Here is a 23,436-nt window from a genome sequence, read left to right as displayed (position 1 = left end):
TCTTAATACGACACTTTTGAGTGAAAACTGGGAAGCCTACTGCCTATGTGCAAGAAAAGCCCAGCATCTTGACTTTAGCACGAGTATTATTTAAGACCAAAGATGGATTAAAACCTTAACAAAATTAAAAGTATCAACACTAAGGGGCGCCTGGGTGACTCAGTCGGTTAAGCATCTGACTCTTGATTTCGGTTCAGGTCATGATCTCACAGTTGGTGAGTTTGAGCCCCGTGTCGGACTCTGTGCTGACAGCGCGGCACCTGCTTGGGAGACTCTGTCTCCCTCTCTCTCTGCCCCTTCCCCACTCATACTCTCTCTAAACAAATAAATAAACATTTAAAATATATTAGAAGTATCGATGTTAATATGTGTATTTGCCAAACCAAAACAGATGTAGGTCACTCTTACAAACTCTAGAAACTTCACAATTCTTTTTTTAAAGTACAAGTGAGATACAATATTTTATTAGTTTCAGTCATACATCATGGAAATTCAATATTTTTACACACTACAAAATGATCCCTGTCTAGTTATCACCATCTGTCACCTCCCCAACCTCCTCAGGTAACCAACAGTTTATTTCCTATGCGTCTGTTTTTGTCTTCCTTGTTCATGTGTTTATGTTTTTTTGATTTCACATATTAAGTGAAACCAAATGTTGTCTTTCTCAAGTCTGCCTTGTTTCACTTAACGTAAAATCCTCTAGGACCCTTCATGCTGTCACAAATGGCAAGATTTAAACCATATATTTGCCTACTCATGAAGAACACAAATTTTCTATTATTAGCATCTCTAAACTTCTAATTACCAAGAGTTATCATCAAAGCCCAAACTCCTTGCCAAGACTTCTAGGTTTCCAAAGTCAAAGTAAATAAACGTATTACTTGTATTTCACTTTTTAAGTTTTTACATAACATTTACTGAGGATTTACATATATTCCAGGGAGGCACAATCAGCAATATTTATTTCAATAGCCACTTCACAGGTCTGAAGTAGGTACTGTTATCACTATGACCGTATTATTACAATCTTCATTTTAAAGGTTACTAGGAGAGATAATACCGTACCTAACAGTCGTGCTGCTGTTGCCAAGGGCGTACTATGCCCCACACACCGTACTAAGTGTCTTACAAGAGGTATCCCATTTAATTCCCGCAAGTATCTTCTGAGTTAGGTACCACGGTCTCTATTCTACCGATGAGAAGACTGAGGCTGAGAGCGTGAATTGCAAAGCCAAGATCCATGTTTCACATCAGAATCAGTCCACAAGCCGTGAAAACATCCTACTCCATGTCCCAACCAACTCCCTATCATTATTATCCAAAGTGGATTTCAAATTGCTTAATAAAAACCTGAACTCGTCTACATTGCTTTTGTTCTTCAACTGCCATGTGGTTTCATTTGTATTTTTCTCTGCAACCCCTCATCTCTGGAAAATATAAAGACACGTGTTACGAGAAAGACGTATTATTTAATCCAGCTCAGATGAGTAAAACAAAAGCACAGGATTATAGAGTTAACACTTTTTATTTTATACACTGTTCCAAAAGTGGACAGACTTCAAGATATGAAGAAATTTCATTTCAAATCTGCATGAGTGTTCACCAGCTATCACTAAACTGTGAAGTCCTGCTAAAGAAAACCCTGTCCCTATGGTGGGGGCACATATCAGGCCCTAAAAAATGCTTCTGTATAAACCGTTAGATAGCAGATATCCAAAGTAAATCACACTTTGCACAAATATATTTTTATACATAGGTGTACATAGGTATACATATGTACATAGGTATACACCTAGGTATACATAGGTATACCTAGGTATACATAGGTATACATATATATTTTTATACATAGGTATAAAAATATATTTATATTTTCTTGTCAGAAATATGCATGTAATTACATACAGATCAGAAGTGTAAAATGGCACTAAAAGCATGAATTAATCCCATGAGAGAGTATTCTAATCTCATATTTACCCATGGAAGTACAAACATACACACTCTGAGATAACATATGCAACCAAAAATACTTTCATTGATAGCTTCTTAATGAGAAAGCTCCACCGAACAAAGTTTTAAATTTTTTTTTCATATACATAACCACTTTTTTACTTTGGGTATCAAAAGTATTCTTTTTTAAAATTTCTCATTTTAAGGCTGATGTTTGATTTTGCTGTGTATGGGTTTGTCTTCTTTTGATTTTCTTTGTTTTTGTTTTGGTACGTGTATGCTGTGTTTCCTTAAATACAGAATGTGCTTTGGTTACACAAGTTCAGTATTGATACAATAGTTCCAGTCTTTCATGATGTTATTGATATTTATTGTAAACGGGCCTGTACCTTCTTAATAAACATTGGTTCTTGCAGAAAAGGACATTAAAAAAAATTAAAATAAAATAAAATAAAATAAAATAAAATAAAACAAAACAAAATAAAATTTTTCTAACATCTATTTATTTTTGAAAGAGAGAGAGTGCTAGCATGAGCGGGGGAGGCACCGAGAGAGAGGAAGACACAGAATCCAAATTAGGCTCCAGGCTCTGAGCTGCCAGCACAGACCCCGACGCGGGGCTCAAACTCACGGGTTGCGAGATCATGACCTGAGCCGAAGTCAGACGCTCAACCGACTGAACCACACAGTAAGAAAAGTATTCTTACAGTATATATTCATTATCAGGAGTCTCCCTGAGACCAAGTACAGCAGTGCAGGAATAAAAGAAACAAGAGTCTGGCTTGATAAACGAAAGCCATTACAGATTCAACTCCAACCTGTCAAGACAGGCCCCCTCAGCCAGGAGGCGGCTCAGACACACTGGCCACAGGCTTCACAAATGTACCTTCCTAAACCAACGACGAGGGCTTGAATGCTTCAAAATATAATCAGACCAGGTTTCTATACATCGTGGAAGTTAGTTTTTTCCTCAATGAGAACCAGAGATCTGGAGAAGTTGAACAAACTGAGGGGAGCATTTGGTGAAAAGTGCTGTTCCTGAAAACCTGTTGACCTCAGACTGCAGCTCGGGCCCCCGAGGACACCAGGATCAAGCAGGCCCATCAACGCATGACGTGCAACTTTGAATTCTGTAAAACTTTCCTTAACAGTGATATCTGGCATGTGTTTTTCAACTTTAACTCCAGGCATACTTTGGAGATATAGTGGGTTCCAACCCAGGCCCCCAAAGTAAAGTAAATGCAGCAATAAAAAAGGTCAAACGAACTTTTTGGTTTCCCACCACGTATAAAAGTTAGTTTGCACTATGCTATAGTCTATTAAGCGTACAATAGCATTATGTCTAAAAAAAAAAAAAATTCACATACTTTTTAAAAACTTTACTGCTAAAAAGCGCTAACCATCACCCGAGTTTTCAGCGAGTCATAATCACTGATCACAGATGGAAACAAATACACTAATAAAAAAGTTGGAACCACGGTGAGAATTACCAAAAGGTAGCCCAGGGACATGAAGCGAGCAGATGCTGTGGGAAAACTGGAGACTTGCTCAACACTGGGATGCCACAGACCTTCAACTGTGAAAGGTGCAACGTGTGTGAAGCACAATAAAGCAAAGCATAATAAAACGAGGTAACCCTGTACTTTTGATAAGACTCATAGTGTGGGAGAAAAAAAAATTCAGTGTGCCTCAATTACAAGGTGTCATTTTAGAGTTTCACGTGTTTGCACTGGGTCCTCTTGGTAGTCACCCTACCGTGTCTGCTACCTGAGCAATGGAGTAGAAGAAAAACGTAACCCCATTCTGTTAACTAATCATTACTTGTTCTAGCACCACCAACCACCCCCCTGCAGCCCTGCTGAAATATCCTATTTGTAACTAAACTTAATTTCCGTTCCAAGAGTTTGGAGTGAAGGAAGATTTCCGTCCATCTCTTTGATTTCTGAGTAGGGTCAGAGAAACATCCCGATTCCACGTTCCAGTAGTCTTGTAATGTTGACCTTGAATAATAAACCTTACCTTCTGGCCATTAACACCTTTAAATCTGCGTAACCTCAGAGTCATGTGCCTTATGGAAAACAGCTAAGGCTCTAAATGGATTCTCCTGGGTTCTAGGCAGTGTAGTAGTCTGTAGCGCCTCTGTTACCAAATTTCTTTTTTGCGAGCACGTAAGCATATGTACAAAAACATAAGAACATCAAGACCCCAACCCCATCATTAGAACTAGTCTGACAGAAGCTTCCAGACATCTTGCACTTCTCTGCGCGAATGCAGCACGTGGGACTTACTGGGGAAGTAAGACATCTCTAATGAGAGCCAGTAGATTGCTGTCAGAGTCAACATTCGCCTCCTTCTTGCCATCCCCGACCTCCTGGTTCACAAGTAGAGATGTGGTTTCTGAGAGCAACCGCAAGCTGAAGAGTCTCCACTCCACTTGAAAGAAAAATGCCAAGAATGTGAGTCCATGGCGATAGAATGAAAACAGAATGTGCACCTACTGGCATTCTCAGTGACGGGGTCACACTTACCATTTTGGCTCTGAACCAACGAGACCAAGGGTGGCAGGATATAATCAACAACCTTAAAGAAAAGATGTAAAAGACTTGGTTCAAATGTTTATAATCACAAAACTGGTATTAACCACTATCTGTGCTTTTTGCACTGACAGAATCACTAATCAAAAGAGGGGGAAAATCAACAGCTAAATTTATCCTGGATTTAAACTCTACATAAATCACCAGGCTCATTTAACTCTGAAAAAGTCCTCAGGTCAAAATGACATTCTGATCATCAAAACAGTAATTTATCAAAACCTTCAGAGTCTATGAAAGGAACCTTAGTATATAATCCAAAATCCGGTTGGCGTGGGTTGACATTAAACCACCAAATGAATATATATAAGCTAGTGATCATTATTCAAGATTAAACTACACAACCAAAATATTGGGGGGAAAGGAGACACCCAATCTTTATGTTTTATTAAATACATCAAAGAGCTATGACAAGTTAATCTTGGTTATTTTTAGAAACATATTCAAAAGATATAAATCCACTATACAAATCACCTCTAGGATTTCCTAGTTATTGAGGGTACAATCAAATGTGGTTTGAAACCAACTCCAAAATAACAAATCGATTCCCCCTGATGAAAATGAACAATGAAGAAAGGACAAATCATTTCTGCAGTCTAATTTGGAAACCAACTACTCTCTCCTTTGATGAACGATTTTGGTGACAAGAAACAAAATTCCCGTTGTTTACAACTGAATGTATTCCTGGTCCTAAGACAAGCATTTGTTCTCCCTACACTGATAAAAGGGCAGAAGAAACTGTTCCCGGCCCCACAATACCATCCTGCTATCCAGACCAATGAGATGAAGCCCTGCACAGGTAAAGATCTCTACACATGGGCAGTAACCCACCAGTGTTAACCTATTCTAGTTTAAAAAAAGGTTTTTAATGTTTATTTATTTTTGAGAGAGAGAGAGGCAGAGCACGAGAGGGGGAGGGGCAGAGAGAGAGGGAGACACAGAATCTGAAGCAGGCTCCAGGCTCTGAGCTGTCAGCACAGAGCCCAACACGGGGCTCGAACCCACGAACCTACGAACCATGAGATCATGACCTGAGCCGAGGTCAGATGCTTAACCGACTGAGCCACCCATGCACCCCCTTGTAAGTTCACATATAATATTCTATCCAGATATTGGTACAAGGATCCTAAGACCCAGAGATGTTTTGATCACCCTCTTCCATTAAGTGATATCACATTGCTCAAAGCATAGATGTCACGCTCCATTAAGGAATTTTGATTCCTCTGAACTGCCAGTTGTGTCAAAAGCAAAAACCATGCAAAGGAAACAAACATAGCCCACTATTAACACCCATCAACATGGTCAACGCCTACCTTAAAGATTTAAGAGGATACATCAAAAGAGGAGTGGGACTGAAGTAAATGACAGGTGTCCAACTCACATTTGAAAAACAACTAAGCATGGTCAAAAAGCAAGATCATCAGACAGAAGATGAACAGACAAAAATCAACAGTATTCCTACATGCCTACAATAACCAACTAAATGACATAATTAAGCCAAAATCTATAGAAGCAATCAAATTCTAAGGTATCTACGGTATCCTTTTACAGAAAAAAAATGTAGAAAATATTTACAGGTACAATGGCCATTGACACGCTTCTGCAAAAAGCTTGAAAGCTGTCACAACCATCCTTACAACAAGGAAAATGCGAAACAAACAAAATCAACAACTCTTCTCAGACACCTCCAAGAACTGAAGTCACAGAACAAACCGCTCCCCTGAAGAGACAGGCAAACAAAATCACAGCTTAACGGGAGAAGAAAGGCCAGTGGAGTCAGCAGCTGGTACAAAACCTGAAGGCTAACTGAGGAACTGTTGGGAGCCTGAGCTTGGGGGACAAAAGCTCCTGGTGCCCAGCCTTACTGGAGCACCCACACGCCCAGGAGTTTACTTCCCCGAGTCCCCACTGGACTCTCAGAGTGAAGATCAGAGAAAAACCCCTCATGCTTCCAGCAGAGGGAAGGAAAATGAGCCATTTTGAAACACGCTCAGAACATTCTTTTCTTCTCGACAAAGGCCTGGACACAAAGGACACTATCTTACCAGAGCCTATAGTAAGGTTTCAGTAGAACCTAACCAACCTGGGAAAGACAATCCCAACTCCAGCACCCTCCGAGCCTTCCTGTCTCCCCCGGGCACAGGCGCAGGGACAACTGACAAACACCTGTGAACGTCAGAGACCAGACGCAGAGGCTCACAAAAAGAATCCTAACCACGGGACCGTGGGACGTATCCCCTCCGGCCATGCCTTACCCAACATCAACTGGGCTCCTGTATAACGACATGGATTACCACGGAGAGAGTTGCAAGACACGGGTTTTATGTGAGAAGGAGTTATTAGGGAAACCCAAAGCAACAGGAGAGACAAAAACTAGGACCCCGGAGGGAATTTTAGCCTCTGAAAAACCACAGGTAGAGCAAACGGGGAACGCAACCTGGCTTCAAGCCACATACACATCAAATCTCACACTAATGACGTGCTTATCTCAATTCATTTTACCTGATGGGTCACACTGGCATGAAATATTCCAAGTGTTAAGAGAAAAAAAACACCAACCTAGAATTCTGAGTGAAATTATCCCTCAAAAGTAAAAGGAGAAATAAAGATTTTTCTCACACAAACAAAAACGGAAAACATTTTCTGCCAGTAGACCTGCCTTGCAAGAAATGTTTTCAAAAGTTCTTCAGAAGGAAGAAAAATGATATAGGTCAGAAACTCAGATCTATGTATCAGAGAAGGAATAAACAAAGGGAACACATGGTCATTGATGAACAGACTCCGAGAGGTCAACTCTCTGCAAATTAACCGATCATTCCAGTGTAATACAAATAAATAGTCCAAGAAGGTTTGCATTACCTCCTCATATTGATTCCGTAACGTATTTGGAAAATAGTGACAATGCTATAGAAACATAAAGATGGGTGGAAATGAAGACGGGCACACTGGTGCCTTCAGCAAGGCTGGACCCTGAATAAGTTCTTCCCTTCCTCATTCTTGAAGCCTCTCCCTTCCCCTCATACGTTTTTCTGCAGAATGCTTTGTTCCGGGAACTCAGTATCGACGTTGACATCTCGCTGACCTCAACGTACACTTAACAATGAGACTCGGACGGCTGTGCCAACACTAGACATGAGACCACCTAGGAAGACATGACGAAGGCGGCTGGCAGCACATACCTATACATTCCTATCGAAACCACCCAGATCCTGTATTTTCCTAGGAAACCCCTCAGCCTTTTCCTAGGACAGGCTTGCCACTCTTAGAGACACTAGCCTCCTGCAGCCTCCTCTGCCGGGCAGAATAATCAACTATCTTCCTTCTTTATACCCAAACTCTGTCTTCATATTATGTTTTAGCTCCAGAGCACAGAGGTCGATTTCAACAGCAGCAGAGAATCAAGAATAATACAAGATTTTCAAGAAATTGTGGGGCAGAGATGGTTTACCCTACCAAGTTTCCAGGCTTCCTATAAGGGAAACCAAGTGGTGTAAATGTAGAGCTAGACAAAGAAATTCATGGAATATAACCGAGAGCCTAGAAACAGACACATATGGGAACTCAGCAAGGGGCAGTGATAGTATTATTAGCAACAGTGGAAAAACATGTAGACTATTCATTTAAGGGAGAGCTACAATTAGCTATCTACTTGGTAAAAAATACCAGAGAACACTGAAAAAATAATTACAGGAGGCTTAAAGGTTGAATAGTTAAAAAGAAAGGCTTTTAAAGGAAAATAGAGCATAGTTTTGTGGCATTAAAATAGGAAAGGACTTCTTTTTTTTCATTCTTTTAATGTTTATTTTTTAGAGAGAGTGCAAGCAGGGGCGGGGCGAGGGGCAGAGGATCTGAAGTAGGCTCCACCCCGACAGCAGCAAGCCCAAGGCAGGGCTCGAACTCATGGACCATGAGATCACAACCTGAGCTAAAGTCAGACACCCAACCGACTGAGCCACCCAGGTGCCCTGGAAGGAGTTCTTAAGTAGCATCTAAAAAGCACAAACTAAAAGAGAAACATTAATAAGTTTGACTACATTAAAACAAAAAACATTTATATAGGATGAGTCCCTAGAAACAAAATGAAAAGAAAAGCCATTGGCTAGGAGAAAGTTCTGCAATCCCCAAATCTGACAAATGGATTCATATGCAGAATGCAAGAGAAAAATCAATGAGAAAAAGACGAACAGCCCCCAAAACTGGACAAAAGGCAGAAATGATGGTTTTCAAAAGAGAATACCCACAGAGTCAACAAACATATGAAAACTATTCAAACCCACCATCAGAGAAATGAAAATTAGAACACTGAGATACCAATTTACACAGATCCAGTTAAGAAATTACCTTAGTACCAAGAGCTTGAAAAACTTAGGGGAAATGGGTACTACATACCACAGTAAACCAATAAAGTGGTACAAGAACTTGGAAGAAGAATTTCATAACAGCAACCAAAGTTTCCAGTAACACATTCAAAGCTATTCACTGAAGATCTGATTATAAGAGTTCAAAAATAGAATGGATAAATCTCACATCAATGTATTTAATGAAAACAAGCAACCTGCAAAAAGGCACAGACGGTATCTCACTATGTAGCCCAAAACAATACCTATAAACTTAAATACACACCAAACATAAATTTCTGGATTAAAAATATATGTAATCAGTTTTAAAAGAAGAAATCTAATTCATTACAATATCATTTAATTTTTTAATTAACACTTGTCCTCTGAATGACTGAAGGCAATTAGAATTGTATCCCAGACGATAGAAATTTAATCCTTCCAACTGAGAATGATCCTTTAGAAGAAGAAACAGGTAGAGGATGGTAATGGAGAAATAATGTGCTTACTATAATATGCAAATGCAGATTACAAGACAAATTAGATTATTTGACTATTCACCTTTAATTCATATTTTTCCCGAGCAATGACAGTTGATTACATTACCCAAAGAAAGCTGCCCATAACTCACAGAGAAATAAAAATAAAATTACTCTGAAAATGTCCAGATGCTTAGCAAGTCGAACAAGGCAAGGGAAATAAACACTGAAAAACAGTTTCATCCATTTTATTTATATTCTATGCAATAACTACATAAATCAAAGTAATAAATGGTTTTTCAGAAAAGATCATTGGTTGTAAAATCCTAAAATGAAAAACACCACATACCTTTGCAAAACGTTCACTTAACCAATGATTCTAGCAAAAGAGAACAGATGAAAGTTAAAGTTTTAAAACGCTGGTTACTTTGGAGCATAGAGCAGAGAAACAATGGAGTCAAATTTTAATAGAAAATATAAAGAAAATATAACAAAAGAAATATAGAAAAATAAAACATTTCAATATACTCCTATACAAATCAGAAGGGTTACTATATCTACTCTCACAAAATACAAGAAAAAGATTTGTAGGAGTGATACATCTCAACACTTACACAAATATTAAGTGTAAGTAGACCCACATAAGTAGATTACACACACACACACACACATAACGTCAATGAGCTCGCAGTATGTAGGTACAGGGATTTTATTACCACCACTATCAAAACTTAATAGCTACTAAGGTGTAGAATGGAAATGAACACAAACATGAAATAACTAACATTACATAAATTGGGATGTGTGGATGCGCCAGAGTTTCTTGGCAGAGAAGAAGGTGTTTTTGTCATTGCCACTGTCCTTGAAATAAATAGCCGCTAAAAGTTACATTTAAAGGCCTAGAGATCCATCCAGATGATGACTTGGGCCTTGTTTCTTTTTCCTTTTGGAGATATTTAGAGTAGTTTACTCTGAATTTGTTTTAAAAACATCCAGATGAACCTTAAAACAATTACCTGGATATATAACCTAGAAGATACCAATCAGAGATGAGAAAGCAACTCTAAATTGAGAGAGCAGATTGGCACACGGTGACACATTGAACAAAATTCTAGCCTCTGGCCCCAAATCCCTGGAGGTCACACAGTAACTCACACAAAGAGGGGGGCAGCTATAAAATACAAGACCACAGTTCCAAGGGTGCTCAAAGTGACACAGAAGAGCGTGGCAGTGGGGGAGAGGGACCCAGAAACTGGCTCTTGAAAACAGCAACGATGATTGCTTGGGCCCAGAAGCAGAGCAAATTTGTTGTTTCTTAAAAATATCTTGAATCTGTATTTCAGTACAAATCATTTCCTGTATATCCCTGTGCACGTTATTTTCCCTGATGCATTTAAAAATGTCTTTCCAAGAATGAGTTCACACACCTCACCAGACTGCCAAAGGCTTCCAATGTACAAAATGCAGAAACAAATCAGAATCTGATGCCAAGAATACCAATCCACGGGGCTCACTGGAAACTTGTACCCTTCCAAGGGTGGGCCACTTGCCCAAGACTTCCAGCCAATCCACGTATCTTTAAAAATGGATTCATCTCACCAAAGAAAATAATCTTTCTAACAAAAGGGTCACCAAGATAAAGACGCTTCACAGCTGTGAACTTCAGATTAGAGTCTTTCCAGGGCTCACCAACCACCTCTTGAGGGAGTACTCCCTCAAGAATATGGCACACTTCAAGAATATGGCGAGAGTATGGCATCCTTCACATACAAACTAACCTTTCCGAGGGCAGACATTAAAACCAACTCATGCATATCATTTTACACCTCTACGGTGAAGTATTTTCAAGTAAATTACTCTAAGTGTCTCAAAATAATACCAAGAGAAACCTTAAAATGGCTCATGTAAACATTTCATGCTTCTCTCCCTTGGCATACAGGATTCCGTCGCCTGAAACACCCACCCCTCACCCAGGAGGCCACTCAGGAGTTAATCCCTACCTATGTCCAAGACCTAGTTCAAGAATAAAATCATCTCCTCTAAAAACCATCTCCAGACCCTGTCAGACTGAAAGGGCTCTTGGCATACCCCAAGCAAACCACCAATACAGCACTCTTCAAACCATGGTCCAATCTTTCTTTTTCATCTTGGTCTCTTCCTCCCAACCAACACTTAACCTATTCAGAGCAGGATCTGATTCTAGCTCACTAGTGTATCTTCCTCAACATTCATTGATTTTTTTATTAAGTTTTTCATTTTAATTCCAGTATAATTAAATCTTTTAAAGAGGTCGTTTACAGGGGCTCCTGGATAGCTCAGTCGGTTGAGCCCCTGAGTCGATTTCGGCTCAGGTGATGATACCAGGGTCGTAGTATCGAGCCCCACATCAGACACTGCATTGGATGTGGAGCCTGCTTAAGAGCCTCCCTCTCTCTCTCCCTCTGCCCCTCTCCCCAGTTCACTCTCTAAGATAAAAATAAAAAATATTAAAAAAATAAAGAGGTGGTTTAAAAAGGCACTTACTATAAATATGCGAGTGATAAATACGTAAGTAAACCAAAACCTTAAACCTTTTTTGGGGGTCTACTTATTACATCACTGCTTTAACTCTATTCATATTAATTCATCCTATTACTATGAAAAGGACGTTTCAAAAGTTTTGAAACCTAAAAGTACTTGTTCTACACATGGTAATTTTGAAAGAAAGAAAGAAAGAGAAAAGAAAAGAAAAGAAAAGAAAAGAAAAGAAAAGAAAAGAAAAGAAAAGAAAAGAAAAGAAAAGAAAAGGGATTTGCTTTTGTATCCTGGTTGCAAGCTGAGGTGAGCCCAACTTTGAATTTTAAATAAAATGCTCAGGCCTGCGTGCTGTAATTAATCTCAAGTCCTCTCTCAGATTTCTCAGAACGTGCAATGGCTTATTTCCTTCTCCATGGTTCACTGCCAACTCTTGAGTTTTCACTTACTCTAGTATTTTATTTGCTTTTTCCCTTCTCCTGCTGTTTGCTTCTGAGACCGACTATCCAAATGAAAGGCGGTCAGACCAGACATGACAATGAGGACTCTCTGTCCCAGGTCCTCCGCGGGAAGCAGGCACAGAAGCCAGCTCACAACACCTGCTGCAATGAGCTCAGGACGCTCAGGACTTGGAGGACGAATGCCAGCTCCACGGCTTGTTGTAGCCTGCCTCCCACTCACGACCAGCCAGACAAAGTCACATTTGCTCCCCTAATCCATCCCATAGGAGGCCCTGTTTCTCATTAGTCTGCCTCCAGCTCCCCCCATGCCGACCAAGATACACCTTAAGCCTTCCCTTTTTTTGCCCTAAAGTTTTTACACCCTCTGCCGAATACAAGTGAGGGTGATGATGTCCCTACTGCCGCAAGCTCCCAATCAGCAGCCTCTGTGTGTCATCATTCAGGTGGTCTTCCCTCATCTCCACCTTGCTCACGGTACCACATGATCCCTTTGTAAGGACTGAATTTAAAATCTCCCAAGTTCTCCATATATACACCAGACTCTACTGATGGTTCCGAGGGATGCGGCTTTGTAATGGCAACACCCACAATTTGCAATTGAATATGAAACCTCCTGCTTTTAGTCATCTTTGAATCACCTGCACCTTTGATTTTTTTTTCCCACTAACCTTGTCTCCCCGCCCCCCCCCCCTCCACACACACACAGCTCAGCTCTGAGGCTCCTGCCCTGTTGCCTGTCTCTTCTAGGCCCCCTCTTCGTTCCTTTCTTCCTCTTCATTCTCCACCCAATGCCAGCTCCTTATTTATACAGACAACGTGTACTTCCCCTGCCACCCCCACCCTTTTGTTCATCCAAGCTTCAAGGCCGCTCCTGGATCCCTACCTACAAAGGAAATGGAAGTTCAATACAGACCCGTCTGTGGCCTAATGGTTGTAAGAAGGCCAGGAAGATATTTCAAGGTGACAGCTTTTCTCTGTCTTCCGCAGGTAGGCTGTACTGCCCTACACACAAAGAGGAGGTCCCCCTGCACGTAATCCAAGACCCGCACCCCTCACAGAGATCTCTGTCCATTCCCTCTTCCAAATACACTTTGAAACAGCATTCACTTGTTATTTTCTTAACACCCAATGATGTGTTGTTAAATTTTTAATTTTAGTTCCAGTGTAAGTAACATACAGTGTTATATCCGTTTCATGTGTATGATATAGTGATTCAACAATTCTATACATAATAGATTTTTACCTAAAACGGGGCTAAGTTCCCTTAGAGCCTGAGACATTCAAATCCCGTATCATATGCCAAAACAAAGACGACTACTCATTAGTCATGTTATAAAACACTTCTTGATTTAAAAATAATATGTGGGGAGTGCAGTGTGGCTCATGACAAAACTCCGTCCGCATTTTGAGAGGCCACATTACAATGCTTTCAAGACAACCCAATGCCAGATGGCAACGAAGCAGCGTAATAACAAAGAAAACAGGACAAAAGGCTACCGTGACAACAAAATCCAACACTGTGGATGACAAACCTTCAACTGTCATGGCTTTACCCACTGGTACTGCGTCGACCTGTTAACAAACAAGAGACTGAATCACCTGAGACAAGACACAGCGAGTAACCGCTGCTGCGGAGTAGATGGTTTGTTCAACAGTGCTTTCCTCTTCTAGAACCTTCCACAGAATTTACAAACAACAGATAAACCATTTAAGCCAATACCACTGCAACTCTAATCAGGCTCCCCTACACTAATGTCTTCTACCATAAAATTCCATGATTTGTTACTTAGTTTAGTTGCAGAGCTAATACACCTATGTATAGAACAATCCGAGGAGCTTTAATACTTAATGCTTGTGACAATTACTTTCTTAAAGGCATTCGTCTGTGGTAAAAGATCATTTAAGGACATGTCCTAAAAACAGGGTCATCGTTTACTGAAAACAAAAATACAGGTTCCCAGGTCTAGGGACTTTTCATTTCTTTGCTCAAACCACCCCCCCAACTATGTGTGCATATATATGCACGTGAGTTGCTGCCAGTGATCCTCAATGTCCCAAAAGAAATGAATGTCTGTGACCTAGGGATGCTGACAGCTCTGGGACACTTAAACTACACAATCACAATGACGCCAAAATATGTAAATAATGCTCAGATGGCTAAAGTTTACTTCACTTGTTCTTAAAGCCTTGGATGCCCAAAACGGTAATTTATCATGTAACAAACTTATGTTCCATTTTAAGAAATGACGAACACGAGATACTAGAGTTCAGCAGCTTTAACCCATAAATAGCCACATAACCATATTCAAATTTTCTTTTTTCACAAAGAAAAAAGGCAACACTGTAACCTATGGAAAGTGTATTTCTGAAACAATCATTTGTTGAAAGTATGCTTTATACTATTATTTTTGTAGTGGGGTGTTTTTTTTATTTTACAGATGAAAGTACATCATTTGAAAACTGAAGTTTACTATTCCAAGCACTCAATTGAAATTCTTATCCTACATTTGAAAATTAACCACCACTTCCTTACAGCAAGCCTTGGAAAATCTGGTACATCGGACAGCACAATAATTAACATGTCGCATCAACTACCAGTCCCCTTTCCTCCAAAGTCATATCGGCCATACAGGGGAAACATGCCTACGCCATGAATCCTACCTCCACTAATGGCAGAGTGGGCCACGCAGAATACCCCTTTTGAGGAGAACAACTACCAAAACTAGACACGGCATTGTTTAACTCTTCCTTACAATATTAAATACCTAAAAAAGATGTTAAGGAATTCCCAAGGCACAAAAGATTGGCAAAATTTCAGAAGACTGGCATTTGCTATTGGCAAGACTGGACTGGGGAGAACCAGACACTCATATATTACTAGGAGGTGGGGGAAGCAAAATAGTAACCCCTATGTAATTATCCTTCAATCCCACAATCACCACTCTGGAAACGTGCCCTGAAGTTACACCTCCAACAATAGGAAACTGCATGTACATGGGCTATTTGTTTGTAACTGAAAAATATTAGACACTACCTAAACGTCCCAACATAAGAGATGGGTTGAATAACCCTATGATACATACACACAGAATAGAGTACTATACTGCTCCAATGAAGAGTGAGGAAGAGCTCTACGAACTGATATGGAGTGGCCCTGCTCTGAATACATCTTTTTCTACAGCTTTGACTTTTGGAAGCATGTTAACCTTACGTGTACTCAAAAGATAAAAGGATAGGAAGGGGAAAAAGAAACCCAACAATTGAAAGCGAACTGAAAACTAACCAACTGTGTTTCAGATGAGTATTATAACCACACTAAAAGAGGAGGAAGGGGACCAATCCAAGTATCTTATGAACACAGCATAGAGTAGATAGAAGGAACCATATGGACAGGGACTGGGTTTGAAGTTATTAGCGTGAACTTATGATTTCAAAATATGTGTGTGTGTGTGTGTACCAATATACGCAAGCATGCATACGTGTGTTGTGTGTGCTCATACATGTATATACATGTATCCATTTCCCAGCTCTATTTTATGTATATATTTCAGAAGCGGAGACATCCCAGGAAAGAGAGGCACACTTAGGGCCCTACACCGTGGTTTCTAATGCCACCTCCCATGAAAAGGAGCCAGAACTCCTCTGAGAATTGACTGGGAAATGACTAGGCCAGGCTAGAGAAGCTAGAAGCCAAAGCAAGAATATCTTGCTGTGCCAGCAAGTTAAAAAATCACTCCGAAAATGATGGAGTATGTCACAAGGACACAGGAATCAATTCGAAAGACTTTATACTGGCCACATCTGTTTTGAGCACCAAAATAATTTCAGTCATGAAGCCCTGGATAAAAACCGGAATCTGTGGTACACAGGACGATGGTAGAAAGAAAGACGTCCACCATCCTCATCCCGAGAACCTGATAATTTGTTATCATACACAACAAAAGGGATTTTATAGATGTGATTAAGTCAAGGATCTTGAGATGTTTATGCTGGATTAGACAGATGGGCTCAATAGAATAACAAGACCTCCTCATAAAGAGAGGAGAAAAGAGGAGAAAAAGGAGAAAAGAGGGTCAGAGTCAGAGGAGGAGATGTGTCAACAGAAGGAGAGGTCAGAGAGATTTGAAGATGCTACGCTGCCACCTTTGAAGATGGAATAAGAGGTCACGCATGAGCCAAGGAACACAGGCAGCCCCAGGAAGCCAGGAAAGGAGAGGGAAAAGACTTTTCCCCTTACTTCTCCCAAAAGGAACACAGGTGTACTTGACACCTTGACACAGGTGTACTGACACCTTGATTTTAACCCCAAAGACCAATTTTGTACTTCTCACCTCCCAAATCATAACATAATAAACTTGTGTTAAGTCCCTAAAGTTTTGATAATTTTTTACAGAAGCAATAGGAAATTAATACAGGATACAAGTCCACACCAATGATTAATAGATATGCTAATTCTTATCAGTTACTTTGCAAAAAAGGGGGGGTTACATTTACCAAGATCTATACACTTTTACTTATTTATGAGAAATATATTTTTTGAAATTTCAGAATATTTTGACAAAAATCTTTATTAACGAGTATAAAATAACCTAATTATTTTATATTCAAAAGACTAATTCCAATTTTACTTTTTGTGTACATTATTCATGTAACAATCTACAGTAAAGGATTAATATGCCCTCATATGTATGCCTTTAGGCATTCACAAATGTATAAATACACAAATAGAAATGAATTTAAAGTATTGAACTGTAGCTTTAAAACTAAGTCTATTAAATAAAACAAAATGGGTATCAAATTAAATTTACTCTCTGAATAAACTATTCTAGTTTTCTTAATAAACAGAAAATCATATTATCTTCTACACATATTTATATTTCTTTGTATTAACTATTTAGTTATCATCTTTAACCAAAGTAATCAACCTTCTTTTTAATCAAGCATAAGAAAAGTTAGAGAGAAAATAAAGAATAATTTAGATATTTTTCTGTCTACTAGCATTTATGCCATACAATTTAAACAATTTTAAAGTATAGTTGAAAGGTATAATTCAAAAGCATTTACAAATTTTGTTCATCTACTGCCCTTGTAAAAAATAAAGTAAAAACTTTACTTAATGATCACTGTTTTGTAACTGTTTCTTATTTAGAACTGTTTAGGCTTCCAAAGATTATTTATTAATTAACTACTGCTCTAAGGTCTTAATGTTACTTAAGAATTTATAATTATAAATTAATTTATGAAAAGTATTTTTATATTTACGTACACTTAATTCAACAGAACATACGTACATAAAGGTATACTAATCCTCAGGCATATGTCTCGGTTAACTTTCACAAGATGAACACACTCCTGTACCCAGCACCCAGATCAAAAAAAGACTTTACCGGAACATTGCAAAGGCCCCTCGTAGCTCCCTCTAGTCACCACCTGCCCTAGGAATGACCACTATCCTGACTGGTAACAGCTTTGTCTGTTTTCAAATTTAATGCAACTGGATCCTGATATTTTGTATCTTTCATCTTTATCTCAGCATTAACTTTGTGAGATTTATCCAAGTTCTGAAGCATAATAATGTATCATTCATTTTCTCTGCTACGAGGTATTCTATCATGTGACTAAACCATAATTTATCCATTAGATTGCTGAGATGGACACTTGGACGGTTTCCTGTTTGGAGTTATGAGCATCTTTCTATATGTATTTTGGTGAACATAAGCCCATATTTCTACCGAATGTATATTTAGAGGTGAAATTGCTGAATCAATGGCATATACTATGTCTGGCTTCAATAGCTACTACCATTTTTCCGAAGTATTTGTACCAACTTACATTCCCAGTAGAAGTTTCTCAGAGTTCCACATTCTAAAACCTCACCAGCTCTTAAGATTAATTCAAAAATCTGGATTAATTAACGATAAATTACTCAATATTTATTAGCCTCTAGCCTTTAGTTTAAAAACTTACAAAGGGACAGGTTTTCATTTAAAAAAAAAGGCATTATTAAAAAAAGGCATTATAACTTAGCTTAGTTTTTTAAATTAAAGAAACTGAAATATATTTTAGGTGATGTATGTATATTATTGCCAGGATTTTCTAACAAAGAATCACCTTTGTTCACCGTTATTTTTCTCTTTGCTACTGGTTACATGTTCTTGAAACCACCGTGAATGGGAGCAAGTTGTCTACACAATCCAAATCATCGTGTACTGCTGACTGCTGTGTAGGCCACACTGTTGATTTCCAACTCTGAGCAATTAATGTGGTCTAAACTCTGGAAAAAAATCTGAGTTAAGCAATTGTGCTCATCAAGAATTAAATGCATGTAATCACTTCCACATAAAGTATTGATCAGCAGCCTTGAACACAGTTTGCGCTAACATTTCCAACAATGTTATGCTCCTTAGAGTGCTAGGTCTTCCATTTCATGTATTCCAGTCATGCTCAAGAAGAGGTAATTAGAAGATTTCCCATAGGTTACAGCATTAAAAAATATTTCTTATGAAACCCATGAGTTGCAAATGATACCTTTCCTATCGTAATACTATGGGCTGTAGTTTCAACGATTATTATGATGGCATTTCGTGTTTACCAAATAAACTAAATGTTTATATACAGCTAGGTATAGATGTTTATAAACAGTGGATCTTAACAAATTATCCATGGGGTATCGTTCACCAGGATAAAGAACCAATAAGCAATACTGGGGCAATACTCAGAAATCATTGCCATAAGACACAGAGTTTCTGGTAACAGTGGGTATGGTTATCTGGATTAAATTAAATCACTGAAAACAATGATAAAGGCCAGATAAAATATAAAAGAACAAGACCTTAAAAGTATTCAAACTCTGAAAAGACAGTGGAGGAACTTCTAGACCAATTCTGAATGGAAGTCTTAACTGGAGAGTGGAGTAGAAGACATGAGCACAGACTTGACTGTACCCTGGCAGTGCCTACCACTAACCCAAGCACAGGCTCTAGTGGGGGTTGCAAGGGCCAGAAAGGTCGGAGTCCAGGTCTTCCCAGCACATGCACTTTTGTGAATCTCCTACCCTGAGCGGGGCACTGAGGAGGGGGGATTACACTCTCTTAACAGTGATGGAGAAATTAGATCTATTCTCCAACCCCTCCACACACGTTCACACTCCTGGGAAGTGCTGCAGAGGCTGCCCTGGGACGTTATGATCTCAGACCTAGAGCCTCAGAGATTTGCACACTAGGTGCAAATGACCTTGGTCTGAGGTAGCCCTGATTGGCAGGGCCCCAAAGCAAACACAAAGCCTCTTAGAGGAGGGAGCATCCACAATAGGCTTCAGGAAATACCCACAGATTTCAAGGCCAACAACCAACAAGCAGTAAATGTAAGTTCTCCAAGAAAACAAGATGAGTTGTACACGGAAAAGATTGTATAAGAGACACTATCTCACATCACAGTCTCTTAATATTGGAATTATCAGACATGGTGTAAAACAGCCACATCTAACAAATGCGAACAAATAAACCACAACTGGAAGATAACTATAGGGAATAGGAAATTATAAAAAATACAGTAGGCTGAAAAAACAGATAAGCAGAATTTCTAGTGGTAAAAGAAGTTCTACACATGGAAAATAACCATAATTAAAAAGTCAATGGCAATGTTTGGCATGAGACTGGACACAGAAGATAGAAATTAACCAAACAGAAAATGACACTGAGAGAGAAAAATATGGAATATGTAGAAAGACAGCAAATATAGAAAGTACACCGACAAAGTTTAATGTATATGTGGCCTGAGTTGCTGACGGAGACAGAGCAAAGGAGAGAGAGAATGAACAGAGATGATGGCTAAGAATTTTCCATAATTGATGAAAAAGGACAATCCACAGATTCAAGAAGCACAGAGAATCCTAAGCAGAATATAAAGAAGTACCCAGTTAGTTACATCATAGTGAGTCTACAGAAAACCAAAGACCCTCCTTCTCTTCCCAAAAAAATAGTCTTAAATGGAGACAAGGGACAAAGAGACAGATTATCTTCACAGGAAAAACAGACTTCAGGAAAATTCAGAACATAAGATAGTGAAATAACATCTTCACAGTACTAAACAAGAACAAAAATAACTGCCAACCTAGAATTTAATACTCAGAAAAAAATCTCCTTCAAAAAACAATGACTTAACAGACAAAGAGCAGGCCACAAGCACTCCCAAGCTAAGGAAACCTGCGAAGGATATACTGCAGTCATGAAGAAGTGGGGCCAGATGGAGGGAGGGAGAACTAAGAAAGAAAAACAAAACAAACAACAACCAAAAAAGCAGTATATACGTGGGCAAATGTAATTGAACACTATATTACAGTAATAATGAGTATTATATTATTACTTAATAATAAAAGAGAGTTAAAGAGAAAGAAACAGAACAAGATAGACTATAAAGTATCAGGCAAAAGTAATATACATCACAGGGGCACTGAATGGAGTTGTTGGCTAAGGTCTGTATTTTACTTACGAGATAGCTTCTTTTTTAAGTTCAGCTTTTAATAAGTTAATGTGCATGATGTAAATTTTAGGGTAAGCAGTAAAATAATAAAGGGAGAATCTAAACACCAACCTTCTGTAGAGAAAATAATTAGTGCAAAAGAAAGTAAATCACTATACAAGAGAAGAAATTAGAGGTGGGAAAAGAGAAAAAGTCTGAAAGAAAATGGTACAATGAATCCAAATATACTAGGAACTACACTAAACGTAAATGGAGTACATGCTCCAGTGAAAAGTTAAGTACTGCTCAAATTAGATTTTTTTAAATACTATGATATTTACAGGACACAGATCTACAATATAAAAATAGAGAGATGTTGGAACAAAAAAATGAAAGAAGGTATGTCAGCAAATATTAAGCAAAAGAAAGTTTTGTGATTATATTAAAATGAGCCAAAAACAAGCCTCTAGGCAAAAAGCATTACTAGAAATTAAGGTCACTTCACAATGAAACAAAGCCAATAAACACTTGAAAACAACAGCCTCACTGGTAGTCTTGATCTCACTATTTAAAACCATGGTGAAATATCACTATATACCCATTCATTAAAAAACCTGAAATAACAAGAGAAGGTGGTGGGGATCCGATACTGCACTGGTAGTGTGAATATAAACTAGTACGACCTCTCTGGAAAACACTACGGCATTTTCTAGACAAAATGAGTTTGCATGTATTCTACAACCACTCATTCCATTCCTAAGTATGTATCCTAGAAATACTGCATGCTTATGTGGTGCAAAATACATAAAGGAATCTCCGTTGCAATATTTTGAAAATGCCAAAAGCTGGAAAGAGCCTAGTGTCTATCAAGAATAAATAAGTAAACTGTGATATCTGCATATACTCAAAATCAACATTGGGCTACAATATGCCGGTGAAAAATTAAACCATATAGATACTTAACAAGAATGTCCCACAAACACTAAGCCAAAAAAGCAGTCACAAATAAATACATACCGTATTGACACAAAGCACAAAAGCAGGCAAAACCAACCTATATGGTTTAGGAATGCACACACAGGCCTCCAGAGGAAAGCATGGGAATCATCACTATGGAAGTCGGGATAGTGGCCCCCTCTCCAGGGAGGAAAGGAATCATGACTGGGGGAATTCAGGGCTGTGGTCATGGTTTTTTTTAACTGAGTGGCAATTTCTGGAGCACTGGTTTTACAGTATTAAACTACACATTTTTTAATGCACTTTTAGAGAGGAGGAGGAGGTGGAGGAGGAAACAACCATGAAGAATTGATAGACATTTTCTACACTCAAAAAATCATGATTCCTTCTCTTGAGACACATGTCCTGAGAGTGCCCAGACGTCATGTAAGAGGTGAGGCCCCCCCGAAGTCACTCTACTGGAGAGACCACATAGAGGATGGAGAAGATGTCCCAAGAGTCCCAGCTGGAGGCAGACACGGGAGTGAATGAGGCTTCAGATGATTCCAGCCCCAGGCACCGCTGACCGCAAACACTTGAAAGACCCCAAGTTAGAACTGCCTTGCTGAGTTCGGTCAACCCCTAGAACCATTAGAGAGAATGGGAAAATGATAATAAGGGTTCTCATCTTACCTGGCTTTTTTATATTTGTTTATTTATTTATGAGTATAATTTATTGTCAAACTGGCTTACATACAACACCCAGTGCTCATCCCATCTGGCTTCTTTTCTTGAGGCTTTCTGCGGGTGAGAATGAGATCACAAAGCCTTTCCTCCCTCCTCTAAAGTCAGTGCTCCACTCACCTAAGCATCAGTGTAAGGCAGAGGTTCTGAAATGGGGGCAATTTCTCTGCCCAGAAGACCTCTGGCAATGTGTAAAGGCCTTTCTATTTATCACTGAAGGGGGAAGGAGTGAGTGCTACCTACATCTAGTGAGTAGAGGCCAGGGACGCTGCTAAACATCCCTCGATGCCCAGAACAACTACTACAACGAGGAACTGTCCATCTCCAAATGCCCATAGTGCCAAGGTTGAGAAACTCTGCTCTAAGAGTTTATGCAGTTGGGTACCACAAATAACCAGGAAAGAAGAAGAAGGAAGCTGGGCGTAAGGTGTGGACCAGAAGAGAAAGACAATAATGAGCAATGAAAATTCCAGAGAAGTCAACAAGGAAGGAAGGGAGTTCTTAATGTGCCTCTTGTGAGGGCAGCGGCTTTTCTGAGTGGTTATTTCATGTGAGAATAGATAGGAATCGAGCATATGTAAACTAGTCTCTTTACATACAGAGTTACCAAGTAAACAAAACAGTATCTTTCTCACAAGCTGGCAGAACTGACCGTAGAGCGATAGTCTTTCAACAAAACAGGATATTGTATTATTGCTTCAAAAGCCGACAACGTGATCTTGATAAATTCTTCCGATGCCATCAGTCCTAGGAATACAGTTAATTATTACAGGTGTTTATTTTCATGTTCAAAATCGCTATATCAAAGTACTTCAGACAAAGATGTCAAATGCCCCATGGTCTACTCACCTACGGCTCCATCTATGTTAGTTTCTCCTGAGTCTATAGATTTAATATGACTCTGTAAAAAATGAAAATAAGATTTCAAAATAACTCTGAAAGGAAATACAACTAATCTTTC

The 23,436-nt window shown here is 39.1% G+C and overlaps 1 protein-coding gene across 6 annotated transcripts in view; it reads right to left on the bottom strand.

Moving 5' to 3' along the window:
• ULK4 (unc-51 like kinase 4) overlaps positions 1–23,436 on the bottom strand; it is a 569,816-nt gene that overhangs the window by 345,862 nt on the left and 200,518 nt on the right. For 5 of the 6 annotated variants that reach the window (XM_053903940.1, XM_053903943.1, XM_053903942.1 and 2 more), the window contains 4 exons: positions 23,325–23,376; positions 23,128–23,222; positions 4,482–4,533; positions 4,242–4,386 (listed from right to left, as the gene is read on the bottom strand). In XM_053903940.1, the coding sequence (XP_053759915.1) occupies positions 4,242–4,386; positions 4,482–4,533; positions 23,128–23,222; positions 23,325–23,376 (344 nt within the window). The remainder of the gene's footprint in view (positions 1–4,241; positions 4,387–4,481; positions 4,534–23,127; positions 23,223–23,324; positions 23,377–23,436) is intronic. The other variant, XM_053903944.1, reaches the window with a different exon arrangement.

Source organism: Panthera pardus, unplaced genomic scaffold (genome assembly GCF_024362965.1).
Source record: "Panthera pardus isolate Hobbes unplaced genomic scaffold, ASM2436296v1 HiC_scaffold_16, whole genome shotgun sequence".
Taxonomy (NCBI): Eukaryota; Metazoa; Chordata; class Mammalia; order Carnivora; family Felidae; genus Panthera; species Panthera pardus.
Note: the sequence above shows the minus strand (reverse complement) of the source record. Positions and strands in the feature narration are given on the sequence as shown.